At 41.7% G+C, this 14,614-nt stretch overlaps 1 protein-coding gene across 1 annotated transcript in view; it reads left to right on the forward strand.

Annotated features, from left to right (window-relative positions):
* ZMAT4 (zinc finger matrin-type 4) overlaps nucleotides 1-14,614 on the forward strand; it is a 392,475-nt gene that overhangs the window by 84,523 nt on the left and 293,338 nt on the right. Inside the window, exon 3 of the mRNA XM_077258309.1 lies at nucleotides 6,282-6,386. Coding sequence (XP_077114424.1) covers nucleotides 6,282-6,386 — 105 coding nt within the window. The remainder of the gene's footprint in view (nucleotides 1-6,281; nucleotides 6,387-14,614) is intronic.

Below are 14,614 nucleotides of genomic sequence, written 5' to 3' on the forward strand. Positions count from 1 at the left end.
CCATATGAGGAGCAGGTCGTCCAGATAGCGCCCCAGCCACCTAATATAGGGGGAGAAGGGGTTAACATGTGAAAACATGAACAAGCTCTCCCAGGCTGCCATATACAGGTTAGCAATAGATGGTGAGAACCCTGCGCCCATCGGGGCTCCGCAAACCTGCAAAAAAAACTCTTTGTTAAAGGATGCATATATCAGTAAAAACATGATCCCCAGGGGACTCAGACTTAGGAAGAAAGCTACCATTACCTTCTCTGATGGCTTTGAGAAATCGTGGTATGAGATCCTAGATAATTGCTCCATTCAGCTTATGAAACTTATTGTTCAAGAGGAAGAGAAAGTTTTAGCTTCAGTTCATGAACAAATTGATGAGACTAAAAACTCTTTAAAAGTATACTCATCTCTGAAACAATATGATGAATGGATGAAATCTATTAAATTAAATCTCAGCAAACTGGAGGAATATATTACCCAAACTAAAAAAAGCAAATTTGATCGGGACCATCAGGACTATATTCGTAATGAGGTATATGACTGGCATGAAAAAAGACGTGCACCATATAAATCACCTAGTTCAATCCTGAAATGGAGCAATAGAAATGGACAGATGAATTACCAACAAAGAAGGGTTAACTTCTCTGATACGGACGTCTCTCATGAACATTCAGACGAGTACACCTCAGGAAATACGTCTGATTCCTCCTATGAAAGACAACGATTTACCCCTTATCATGACCAAAGATTTGGGAAAGACGCCCCAACCCAAGTGCCTCCAAAAAACGGACGAGACGCAGGAGAAGGGGTGGCAGGAAGCATAACAACAAGAAGATATCCACAGAGGCGAAAGAAGGCGAGAAAAATGTGGTAATTAACTTGTCCAGCTATCTAATTAGTGAGACCCAAATGGACATTCTATCTAAAGGTCTCACCTTCTCCCCTACAAATGAATTTGATATGTACAGAACATTACTAGATGTAAATAAATTTGTTCGAAATTTGACTTTAAAATGCCACTTTTTCAAGGAAGAATCTGATCAGGGTACTATACAGAACCTGACCACACAGAGTGACCAGACCACACTGGGTGAAATAGGGACTTTCCAGGAACTTTGCTCCATTAGTGACCTGAGGACCCTTGAGAGTGAATCTATAGAATCCATCAAAAATCTAAACTCTGGTTATAAATCAAAAAAACCCTATTTTTACCCTGTCAATTCAAGACCTAACATCTTGGATTCATTCCAGGAATGCATAGAGGAGGACCTGATAGAACTAAAGAAAAAATCCTCATGTAACCATAACAGACCCAATCTGAGTAAAACAGAAAGGAAAGCTCTGGAGGAGATCAGAGGCAACCAGGATCTCATGGTCAGAAGAGCGGACAAGGGAGGAGCTGTGGTCCTACTGAATGCAGGTCTATATGTCCAGCAGAACATGGCGATGCTGAATAACAGCAGCACGTATAGGAGACTACAGCATGATCCCACTGAACTGTTCCAGAAAAAACTAAAACACCTGCTTTCTGAGGGTTTTGCTATAGGGGCACTGGATAAAAAACTGTCTGAGGATTTATTTGTGGAACACCCTATAATCCCCATCTTCCACTCCCTGCCTAAAATCCACAAGGAGGTCTTCCCTCCTACATTCAGACCCATAGTAGCAGGGATTGGAAGCATGGGTGAGAACCTCAGTGCCTGGGTGGATATGTATCTGCAACCACTGATTTCTAGACTACCAGGCTATATAAAAGATACCAAGCATCTGATTTCCTCCCTGGATAAGACTGCATGGTCTGGAGACTGTATCTTCATCTCCTGTGACGTGGAGGCCTTGTATCCCTCCCTGATGCATGACCTGACTATCTCCATCCTGAGGAGACATCTCCAGGACTACAGCGACTACACTCCGGCTATACAGGAATTTTTGATTTCCTCTGTGGACTTTCTCCTCAAACATAACTTTTTTTCCTTTAACAAACAGTTTTTTTTGCAGGTTTGCGGAGCCCCGATGGGCGCAGGGTTCTCACCATCTATTGCTAACCTGTATATGGCAGCCTGGGAGAGCTTGTTCATGTTTTCACATGTTAACCCCTTCTCCCCCTATATTAGGTGGCTGGGGCGCTATCTGGACGACCTGCTCCTCATATGGGAGGGACCTGCGGACTTGATACCTGAACTTATCAAATATATGAATGATAATGAAATGAATTTGAAATTCACCCATACAATTGGTGGTAGAAACATTAATTTTTTAGATGTCACTTTAGATCTAAATTCAGATTCAATCATCGCAATCTCCCCTTTCAGGAAACGTACCGCGACTAATTCCATATTACATGCCAAATCATGTCATCCGAGACATGTAATAAAAAACATTCCTGTGGGGGAACTCTACAGGTTTAAGAGGAACAGTACCACCAAGGAAGTCTATGAGGGGAGTAAGAGGGAGGTGAAGGCCAGGCTGGCTCCTAGGGGTTACCCCAGCTGGAGACTATTGTGGAGGATATAGATCGGGATACTATATACCCGTGTGTCCAGTGAGGAGCACATCACCTTCACCACTACATACAGCCCTCAGTTCAAAGAGATTACTGACATCATCAGAAAAAGAATCCCTATGCTGAGCCAGGATAAAAAGCTGAACCAAATCCTGTCCAAACCAGTGCGTTATATCGCTAAAAAAGCCCCTAGTCTGAACGACATCTTATCCGCCTCTTTGTTAGTGAGGACAAACGGTTAAAAGAGAAAGAAAACTGGCTCAGTACTAAAGGCACATACAAGTGTGGGCACAATATCTGCACCTGCTGTAAATATATGGTGACCAGTAAGGAATTCTACTCATCTGTCACTAAAAAGACGTACAAAATTAACCACTACATCAACTGCAACACCTCCAATGTGGTGTATCTGATTAATTGCACCACCTGTGACCAGCAATATGTGGGGTGCACAGGGGGTCCCCTGAAGGTGAGAATACGGAGGCACCTGTCTGATGCAGTGAATAAAATCACCCATAAGAGCTCTGCTGCATCCAAACACTTCATCCACAAACACAATGGGGACGTCAGCTCATTGGAGGTCCGCGGGATTGAAAGGGTTAAAGCTCCATTTCGAGGGGGAGATATAAAAAGAAAAATAAACAACAGCGAGATATGGTGGATGTATCAACTTAAGTCCAGAGCCCCCCTAGGCATGAATATCCGGCAGGATCTTATGAATTATTATGAATGATAAGTTATAATTCTTGCATATATGTGTTTTTTTTTTTTTTTTTTTTTTTTTTTTTTTTCTTTCTCCTGCCCTAACCATAGTATTTGTACATGCAAATTTCAGGCTAAACTCACTAATTACCTGTAGGTGTTGCCCTGTTTCTGTTGTCTGCAAGATCAGGGGGTGTAACCTAATGGGCCTAGTCCTATATGGCAGCCCTCTTTCATTTTATTTTTATCACAATGAGTAAGGCGGCAAGACCGTTGAAACGCGTTTGATTTTAATGCACTTTAAGCCTGTGACTGTCACTGGTATGAATCGCCCGTTTTTGTGTCTATGGATATGAAGATGGACTTTGGATTTATGTGCTTTTAACAAAAATGGAATAATAGGTATTTTTTATGGACATCACCCACGCTGGACTTCTGCTTTTTCTTCGTACTACTTGCAGCACTGCATGATCCGTGCGCTGGGACTGAGAGGAGGTGAGCTGATCTTCGTTGCTTTTTCTTTACTATAATACTGCTCCTATGTACAATAATATAACTGCTATAATACTCCCCCTATGTACAAGAATATAACTACTATAATACTGCTCCTATATACAAGAATATAACTACTATAATACTGCCCCTATGTACAAGAATATAACTGCTATGATACTGCCCCTATGTACAAGAATATAACTACTATAATACTGCTCCTATATACAAGAATATAACTACTATAATACTGCCCCTATGTACAAGAATATAACTACTATAATACTGCTCCCATGTACAAGAATATAACTACTATAATACTGCCCCCTATGTACAGGAATATAACTACTATAATACTGCCCCTATGTACAAGAATATAACTACTATAATACTGCTCCTATATACAAGAATATAACTACTATAATACTGCCCCTATGTACAAGAATATAACTACTATAATACTGCTCCCATGTACAAGAATATAACTACTATAATACTGCTCCCATGTACAAGAATATAACTACTATAATACTGCCCCCTATGTACAGGAATATAACTACTATAATACTGCCCCTATGTACAAGAATATAACTACTATAATACTGCTCCTATGTACAAGAATATAACTACTATAATACTGCCCCTATGTACAAGAATATAACTACTATAATAGTGCCCTTATGTACAAGAATATAACTACTATAATACTCGCCTTATGTGCAAGAATATAACTACTATAATACTGCTCCTATGTACAAGAATATAGCTACTATAATACTGCTCCTATGTACAAGAATATAACTACTATAATACGGCCCCCTATGTACAAGAATATAACTACTATAATACTGCTCCTTTGTACAGAATATAACTACTATAATACTGCTCCTATGTACAAGAATATAACTACTATAATAGTGCCCTTATGTACAAGAATATAACTACTATAATTCTGCCCCTATGTACAAGAATATAACTACTATAATAGTGCCCTTATGTACAAGAATATAACTACTATAATTCTGCCCCTATGTACAAGAATATAACTACTATAATACTGCCCTCTATGTACAAGAATATAACTACTATAATACTGCTCCGTATGTATAAGAATATAATTACTATAATACTGCCACTATGTACAAGAATATAACTACTATAATACTGCCCCTATGTACAAGAATATAATTACTATAATACTGCCCCTATGTACAAGAATATAACTACTATAATACTGCTCCGTATGTATAAGAATATAATTACTATAATACTGCCACTATGTACAAGAATATAACTACTATAATACTGCTTCTATGTATAAGAATATAACTACTATAATACTGCCCCTATGTACAAGAATATAACTACTATAATACTGCCCCTATGTACAAGAATATAACTACTATAATACTGCCCCTATGTACAAGAATATAACTACTATAATACTGCTCCTATGTACAAGAATATAACTACTATAATACTGCTCCTATGTACAAGAATATATCTACTATAATACTGCCCCTATGTACAAGAATATAACTACTATAATACTGCCCCTATGTACAAGAATATAACTACTATAATACTGCTCCTATGTACAAGAATATAACTACTATAATACTACTACTATAATATTATTGATATTATGGGAATATTGCACTTCGATAAAATGCTGAAAATTTCTTTATTGAAAAAACATTAAAATTCCATAGCAGATTCCGGGACACAGAATAACAGACAGCTAGACTGAGCGACGCTTTGACAAAGATCACGGCAGTGATCGAAACGCGTCACTCAATCTAGCTGTCTGTTATTCTGTGTCCCAGAATCATCTATGGAATTTTAATGTTTTTTCAATAAGGAAATTTTCATCATTTTATCCATGGAGCTGGAAGAACTTTCATTCATCTTGTTCAACATTCACGTTTAACCAGGACGGACTTCCGTGCGCCTCTGTTTCATTTCGGTGAGCTGGCTTTTTTCTTTTTTCAATATTGCACTTCCACTGACATGTGATGTCCCTGGTTATGGGCTAGAGATGACCAATCTTTCACCTTTGATGTAGGAGATATTTGCTAATGAGGAAGTCTACAATTAAAGTTATCTCTCCCGAGAATTCCGCTACTCGCTCATTCATTTACACAGAGGATGATGATCATTTTGATGTTTGACTTATCTGATCCATAACTCGATCCATAGTCTTCTTTATATAGTGATTTTTTTTGCAGTTTTACGTCTTTTTTTTTTCTATTAACTTAGAATAAACCTTTTTCTAAACTTTGTAGCAGATTAAAATTCTGCACCAGTTGCGGTTGTTTAGTGAAAGCTCCGCGTCCAGCCTTCAGTGGAGGAGCGCGTTATGAAGAATGGCAATAGTTGGTTTGAGTTATTATGAAACTGACAGTCTGAAAAGCGCCGCCAATCCAGCTGTCAGTGATGGATTCCTCTCCTCCGTCTTATCCCCCCTTCCTTCTTTTTTAGTTAGAAACTTAAAACTAAACTTTTTTTTTTTTTTATGGTATTCTTTCTTTATAAATATATCTCTGCTGTTATTTGTGATTCTAAATTGCGCTTTGTTTTTTTGCATTTTCAGATGAAGTCTGCAGAAGTTGAGGACAGAGCGCTGTTTACAGAGACTTACTGCAAAATCTGCAATGCGCAGTTAATATCCGAGTCTCAGAGGGTTGCACATTACGAGGTGAGCGCATCCAACACCTGTGTTTAACAAAACACGGAAACTGGCGGAGGCTTGAAAAATGAAGATTTGAGAAGGTTTAAAGGGGAATTGTACTGACAAGTGACTTTTCAGAATAGGCTATCCTGTGTATGTGCATGAGGATTAATAATATTTCTGCCAATTATGTGACTTGTATCCTGAATTTTTCACCTGTTTTCCCGTCTGCAGACTCTTATCTCTTAATTTACAATTGACTCTGAGCTGCTGGGTGGTGACGAACTGCTATGATTTCCTCCATATACACAAAGACGAATTCCTGCTCTTCATTCCTTATTTCGCACATAGACAGAAGCAGCACTAGCATGGAGTCAATTATACAGTAGTACTGAGCAGTGTAGACGTGACTCCAGGTCTATTGGGAGGTAAAAGACTTGCTAGAAAGCTCATGACTATCGATCTTGTGTATTTCTCTGCTCCTAACTAGCCCTCATCCCTGCCCTCTCTATATAAGATAGTAGGAAGTGTAACCTGAAACCTCACTGACCTGGTAGTCTTGAGGAACACAGAGATTGGCTATTTTTTTTTAAAGTGAATGGTGAGTTCATGAGGCAAGAGACGTGGCTCATAAGTGGAGAAAGAATCAGGTTTCGTTGATACGATATTTCACAAAGTTTCTTTTCCTGTACTATTGATTAAAGCAAAGTTTGTTGAAAGTACAGTTCCCATTTAAGAACTTTACTTACATGATAACTTGATGTAGAGGAACTTAGTCTGTAGTTTAACTTTTTAAGACTTCCTCCTTTCTATACAATGATAACTTTTTCAGCTTAGTAAGCTTTACCTGCAGTCCTATGTAAAGTCATATATAATACATTTGGACAGACGTGCAAGAATTTGAACAATTTGCATACTAGGATTCCATTTATTGGTATACATTGAGACCCAGTAAGACAATGTGGTTATGACTTAATGTCTTATAGTGAAATATGTATGGGGCCTTACATTTCACTGTGCATTTCTACTTTTTGTTAACTTTTTGATACTTGTTATTACTTTTTATGGCTTTATTAACCTTGTGCAGTAGGTTTTTTTGCGCCCCCTAGTGGTGGCTGAAGGCAGTCAAAATGTTATTGTGATCTTTGTATCTGAGAAATACATCTCAAAATGGCAAAAAATAATATACGGAGAAATTAGGCACCAAAGAAATTTGGAGTAATAAATATTAGAAAAAAATTAAATGCTGTTTATAGATGAAGCTTATGTTAATATTTCTCATTGCATTATTGGACATGGGGGTAAGTGACAATTCTGTATATGTCCACAACTACCCATTAAAGAGCCATTAAAGAGACTTTTTTCTTACAGCGGCCACTATTGGAAAAATGTAGTATTGCACATGACCATTCAAATAAATGGTTGTGAATATAGTAGATGGTAGGAATATGGTTCCACTTACTTTTATGATGTCCATATACCCTCATATATAACCTAATAGTGTATACGCATACCTTTGTAGGGTTTGGCTCAGCAACAAATCCAGGTCCCAAGAGGGGATTGGATTTACCGTATTTACTGAGCGGAGTTTGCAAACAATGGAAGCAAAGATTGCAAAGATAAATGGGGAATTCATCAATACTGACGTTTTGTTCACCAGTCCTGATCCAGAGATTACTGTAGTAAGATGCCCCAAATTTGATAAGATGCACGCCTTTAATGAATTTGCTGCGTGTCAGCCCTCGTTATAAAGCGTTCTCCAGTCCATTACATTTCTGCTATAATTTATGGAGATTATACTGGATCTGTTAGTCCATGCAAGGCCATACCTATTCAACTAAGCTCTACCCAATTTTCCAAAAACTTGTACAAAACATAAAAATGCCACTTTTTCGTAACAGTTTTTTGGCATAAAATGCTTAATGCATTAACCCTATATATCTTACAATGAGACACAAATTCAGATATAGAAACAGAATAAAAGTTTAACCCCTTCATGACCTTGGGATTTTCCGTTTTTCCGTGTTCGTTTTTCGCTCCCCTCCTTCCCAGAGCCGTAACTTTTTTATTTTTCCTGCAATTTGGCCATGTGAGGGCTTATTTTTTGCAAAACGAGTTGTACTTTTGAACGACATCATTGGTTTTAGCATGTCGTGTACTAGAAAACGGGAAAAAGATTCCAAGTACGGTGAAATTGCAAAAAAAGTGCAATCCCACACCAGTTTTTTGTTTGGCTTTTTTGCTAGTTTCACTAAATGCTAAAACTGACCATTATGATTCTCCAGGTCATTATGAATTCATAGACACCAAACATGTCTAGGTTCTCTTTTATCTAAGTGGTGAAAAAAATTTCCAAACTTTGCTAAAAAAAATTGTGCCATTTTCCGATACCCGTAGCGTCTCCATTTTTCATGATCTGGGGTCAGGTGAGGGCTTATTTTTTGCGTGCTGAGCTGGCGTTTTTAATGATAGCATTTTGGTGCAGATACGTTCTTTTGATCGCCCGTTATTGCATTTTAATGCAATGTCGCGGCGACCAAAAAAACATAATTCTGTCGTTTCAAATTGTTTTCTCGCTACGCCGTTTAGCGATCAGGTTAATGCTTTTTTTTATTAATAGATCGGGCGATTCTGAATGTGGCGATACCAAATATGTGTAGATTTGATTTTTTTTTATTGATTTATTTTGAATGGGGCGAAAGGGGGGTGATTTAAACTTTTATATTTTTTTAATTTTTTTCACATTTTTTTAAACTTTTTTTGTTACTTTAGCCATGCTTCAACAGCCTCCATGGGAGGCTAGAAGCAGGCACAGCACGATCGGCTCTGCTACATAGCAGCGATCATCAGATTGCTGCTATGCAGCAGAAATGCAGGTGTGCTATGAGCGCCGACCACAGGGTGGCGCTCACAGCAGGCCAGCATCAGTAACCATAGAGGTCTTAAGGACCTCTATGGTTACTATACAGAAGCATCGCTGACCCCCGATCATGTGACGGGGGTCGGCGATGCGCTCATTTCCATCCGGAAGCGCCGGTTAAATGCCGCTGTCAGCGTTTGACAGCGGCATTTAACTAGTTAATAGTGGCGGGTTAATCGCATGTCCCGGCTTTGATGCGGGCTCACCGCCGGAGCCCTGCATCAAAGCGCGGTATCTGACCTCGGACATACTACCCCGTCCGAGGTCAGAAAGAGGTTAAGGCTCTCAGCTGTTCACTGTTGGCACTCCCCTCTCCCATATAATCTGGTCCATGGAAAGCACTCATTGCCAGAGCTAGCTTCATGCTGCATGGTTAGGAGACGGTGGTTTGTTGTTGTTTGAGAAGGCGTTTGGTGGATTTAATTTATCTGAGACTGTTGCGATTGTTTGAGTGTGTGCTAATTCCCCTCCTTCTTCTACTTTGATTTCACCCCATCCTTCCACTCCCCATTGTTTACCTCTGTTGTTTGTGTGAGTATATTTGTATGATTGGTATTTTCCTTTATCCCTGTTTGTAATACCTTGTTAGTCTGGTTGGTGTATTACAGTACACTACTACTCCCCTCTTCCCTGGGTGAGGGAATAGTACAGACTGAGGGCGGATTCACAAGCTAAGGCAAAGTACGTGGCCCCGGGGTCTTCACCATCTGATGCAATCCAGGGAACAGGGCAAACTAGTGTCCCCCTAGTCTTAGGGACAGGGAAGCAGCCCCTGGTCTCGAGAAACTCGACAACAGAATTGTGACACTGTGGCAGCCAGTTGGCTCATCCTCATGATGAAAGGATTCAGGCTCAGATCCAAGGGTTTCACTTTCAGGATCTGTAGTACAGTATGAATGAATGGGAACACTCAAGGGCTAAACTAGAGGCAATATTTTTGTTTGGGGGCACAAAAAAGGACCAGGTGAGATTAGATTTTGGCTTAAAAGTGAGGTTGCACCTAACCCCTAAGAGTGGCACAAAACTAATCACATCTGCCACAATGACAGGCGCTGAGGTTAGGTGATCCAAACACCGTGCGGACCGTCCTTCCCTCAATAATCACTTTTTCTATGCCCCAACTGATTGACCAGGATGAAAGGCCGAAGCATCTACGCCCTATAAATATTTGATCACATTGCTGATGTGTATTGACCTTTCCTCAGCACGTCGCCCATCAGGGGTCTTTCAGGAGCTGGAGCAGAAGACTTTCAGTTAATGTCACACCCGAGAAGAAGCTGAGGATCACTTAGTCACAAAGACCTTGAACTTCTGACGTTTCTTTAAGCCATTACATTTGAGAAACTGCCTTCGAAGGGAATATATTCCTCCAAAGTGACAGCGTAAATGTATTTTTCTCACCTCTGTTTGACTTCAGACTAATCATTTCTCTGAATGCCGGCACTAAATGCTACATATAGAGTAACACCTTCTAGGAAATGTGTTATAAAGCGCTGCGTACATCACACATAGCGCGGCCATGCTGCCCACAGAGCACGAGACACATCCCGGGCCGGGACTATAAATATGTTTCAACTTCAATTGGCACAATCCATTTTCCCTTTTATTACTGTCGGTCTCTCCGGGTAAGTTTCTGCAAAGTTTAAAGTGAATTTCCATCACCGAAACCATTTTTTTAAAAAATCTGTGTCAGCCATTCTAAGTCATTGCTTGATATATCTATAGAAACTTAAGAAGTCATGCACAGTATACAGTAAGCTCCTGAGCACCCCCTAGTGGTGGCTGCAGAGAGTCAACATTTTATCATATAACTTAATTTGTGACCTTGTTTTTTTATATCTATATCACAGAATTTTGAATCATGTTTTTTTTTCCATAGTAAAGCAGACATTTTGAATCCAGCTTCCTTTGTCCCAATGCTAAGGGAAGACACGTTAGTAGGAATTTAGCTTCTCTGTTTATCCAGAATTAGTAAAAACAAGTGTTGCTCACTTGTCCCAACACAAGCCTGTGCTCTCTTTTCTTATTGGCATCTTCCTTTTCTGTAGGTTTTTCAGCCTTTTAGGGTCAGCTTTGGCAGAAGGCTAAGGCTAAGTTCACACTGGGCATTTTTGCTGCCTTTTTTAAAAAAATATATTTTTTATGCTAATTTCCATCTGCATTTTACGGTATCAGCTATGTCTATGAGATGTCAGAAATCTCATGCACACAGCTTGGTTTTTTGTTATCAGTATTTTGTGCTTTGCATGTTTTTTTTGGACTTAGAGCATGTCACTACTTCGGCGTATTTTCCGCGTTTTTCATCCATTGAATTGAACGGAAAAAATGCATGAAAAAAATGCACCAAAAAGTGGCCTCAAATTTTAAAAAATGTTACTGCTACACCACTTGGTCCAACTCCAGCCAGATGTTTGTCATCTTGCCTGCTTCTCTTGACTTCCAAGTTAAAACCAAAAATATTTCCAAGCTCAGTCCAGTTTATATCTCAGCAAGGCCACACTGACATGTTCATATATATATACTGTATATTGTGAGGCAGTGACCCCTGTTACAGCTAGGGGGCGCTGTATGTGCTCTGCAGAAAGTGCATGGAAGCGTAGTGAGGCCATGAGGGCATACTACAGACACAGGTGTGGCTGTAATTAGAATAGTGAAGCAGTGACTGATTAAAAAGCCCTGTAGTAGTGGGGGAGGTGTGTCAGTGTGTTCTTGGAAGCAGACAAGGCAGTTGTCTGTAGAGCTCTCTCTGTGTGGAGCAATACAGAGGCTAAAGGAACCAGATAGACTGACACCCTGCGTCTTGGGCTGTCTTACGTGTACCCGACTGCACTCCAGAGGATAAAGAGTGTAGTGCGAGTGAGTACAGAGACTTGTTACCGGCGTGCGGTCACCCAGGGAAACTGGACAGAGGGAAGTTCGGCCTGTGTATTGACTGCGTCATATAGCCATGCATTATTAATGGACTGTATGAAGAAGCCATATACTATATTGACTGTGTGAAGTAACACAATAAAAGAATGTTTTGTTTGAACTTGTTTGGGTCACTGCCGTTTCACTGTGTATGGTCATACCGCTGCATCACATATGGTGGAAAGAATGCAAGGCCAGTGAACTAAGGCATACCCCAGAGAGTGCTGCAGATTGTTGTGTAAGTTTGCTGGAAAAATGGAGGAACTTTTGGAGCAGGTTGTGCTCAGTCAGCAAAGGATTCAACAAGAGACGCTGCGGTTTCAACATTACCAGCAAGAGATTTTGCTGCAGCAGCAGCGGCAGCAGGAGACTCTGCAGAGGGAGCTAGCAGAGCTTCAACGATATAAAGTGGAGACCCCTAATGTGAGGGGTGAACAGCAGAGTCCTGAAGAGACCCCAAAGTTAAGGGGCGATCATTGGGTGTACCAGTGGTCCTATGTAGAGACTCGCTCTGCCAGGTCTCAAGCAAGTGACTTGTTGCAATTGGTGGAGGAGTGGCTCCAGCCTGAGTTCTGTTCTCCGTATGAGATGATGGGAGAATCGTGGCTGACTGGATGGCGAGGGCTCTGCCGGCCATCATGCAGCTTTGGGTTGGGCTGAGGGACCTAGGCCACCTGGAACTGCTGATAGAATTGATTGAGCGGTATAAGTCCACTCAGAACATTGCACCAGACCCCGGGCATGGGGCTAGTAACTGTTCGGTAACATCTAAGCCCATGGACTGTGGGAACACTGGTCAGGAGTCTGTGTGCCCAGCCTGTCTGTATCACCACTACGGGCACAGCTGGCGGCGAACTAGAATTGTGCCAGGTACTTGTGAATGGGTGCCGAACAGAGGCTCTCCTGACATGGGGAGTAAAGTGACTCTGGTCCATCGTTCCCTTGTTGCTGGGGACAACACCAACGGACAGAAAGTGGAGGTGATGGGTATTCATGCGGAAAACCGGGAGTACCCGACCGTGGAGGTCAATGTTTCTACACCATGTGGACACATTAGACATGTGGTGGGAGTAGCAAAGACCCTTCCCTATGGGACTGTGTTGGGAAGAGATTTTCCCCTGTTTTGGTCCCTGTGGGAGACCAGGGTAAACCCTCTCATGGAAAAAGTTATACCGGGTGCAGAACCCAAAGATATTGAAATACCTGCCATAGGGGTGCCCAACCTAGGGACAGAGTGTAATCCCGATAGGCTCCCCCTAGAGGTAGTGGCAGGAGAAGCTAAAGATGTCGTTTCGGGCGTAGAACCCGAAGATCCTAAGATGTATGCCACAGGGGTCGCCAATTTAGGATTAGAGTGTAATCCCAATAGGCTCCCTCTAGAGGTTGTGGCAATAGAGGTTGTGGGGACCCCATTGAACCCTGAGCTGGAGGTGTTCCCTGGTAAGGTTGGGACAGCTCAGATCCAGGGTCCCTTTCTGAGACGCAGATATAAAAGACGCAGGTATGAGAAGAGCTGAGAGTGTATGATCGCAGAGGCGACTGGGGACGTGCGCACGAGGAACCCTCTGGCACCGGTCATGGATGGGGCCGGGGGTCAGGGTAAATTAGATAGAGCACTCGCTAGACAGCAGTGTTGGGAGGCTCTGTTTCGGGTGCGGCGTAGTACAGATATTTGCTCAGAGTTGCCAGCGCGGTCCGTTGCATTTCAGCGTGATATAGTCACTGAGGCACGGGTAAGGGTACAGAGGAAGCGGTACCAGGGGCCCGAAAGCAGATACTTAGGTGACAGGATGACCCGTGGAGTTAGTGAACCTGAAGTAAACAAAGTAAAGACCACCCAAAACTGGCCCATATCTGCGGTTAAACAGAAAAGAGGGTTTGGCTTCTGCGATGGAGATCGGGGTGGGTGGTCCCGTAATGAAATATGGAGGAGAAACGCAAAGGGGAAGGATGCATGTGCCGATCGATGGTTCCGGTCCCTACTTTGGTTTCATAATGTAGTGAGCGGGATGGTCAGGGGGGCATACCAATGCCCTGTCTTTCGACCTTACGGGCTAAAAAATGTTCAACCCCACAGGTATGAACAGGGGGGAGGATATGTGAGGCAGTGCCCCCTGTTACAGCTAGGGGGTGCTGTATGTGCTCTGCAGAATGTGCATGGAAGCGTAGTGAGGCCATGAGGCCGTACTACAGACACAGGTGTGGCTATAATTAGAATAGTGAAGCAGTGACTGATTAAAAAGCCCTGTAGTAGTGGGGGAGGTGTGTCAGTGTGTTCTTGGAAGCAGACAAGGCAGTTGTCTGCAGAGCTCTCTCTGTGTGGAGCAACACAGAGGCTAAGGCTATGTCTCCACGGTACGGATGGGCGGCGGTATCGTCGCAGCGGCGAAGCCGCTCGGCGCTAAGCCCCGCCCCCTTAACGGGA

This window comes from Ranitomeya variabilis, chromosome 4, assembly GCF_051348905.1.
Source record: "Ranitomeya variabilis isolate aRanVar5 chromosome 4, aRanVar5.hap1, whole genome shotgun sequence".
Classification (NCBI taxonomy): Eukaryota; Metazoa; Chordata; class Amphibia; order Anura; family Dendrobatidae; genus Ranitomeya; species Ranitomeya variabilis.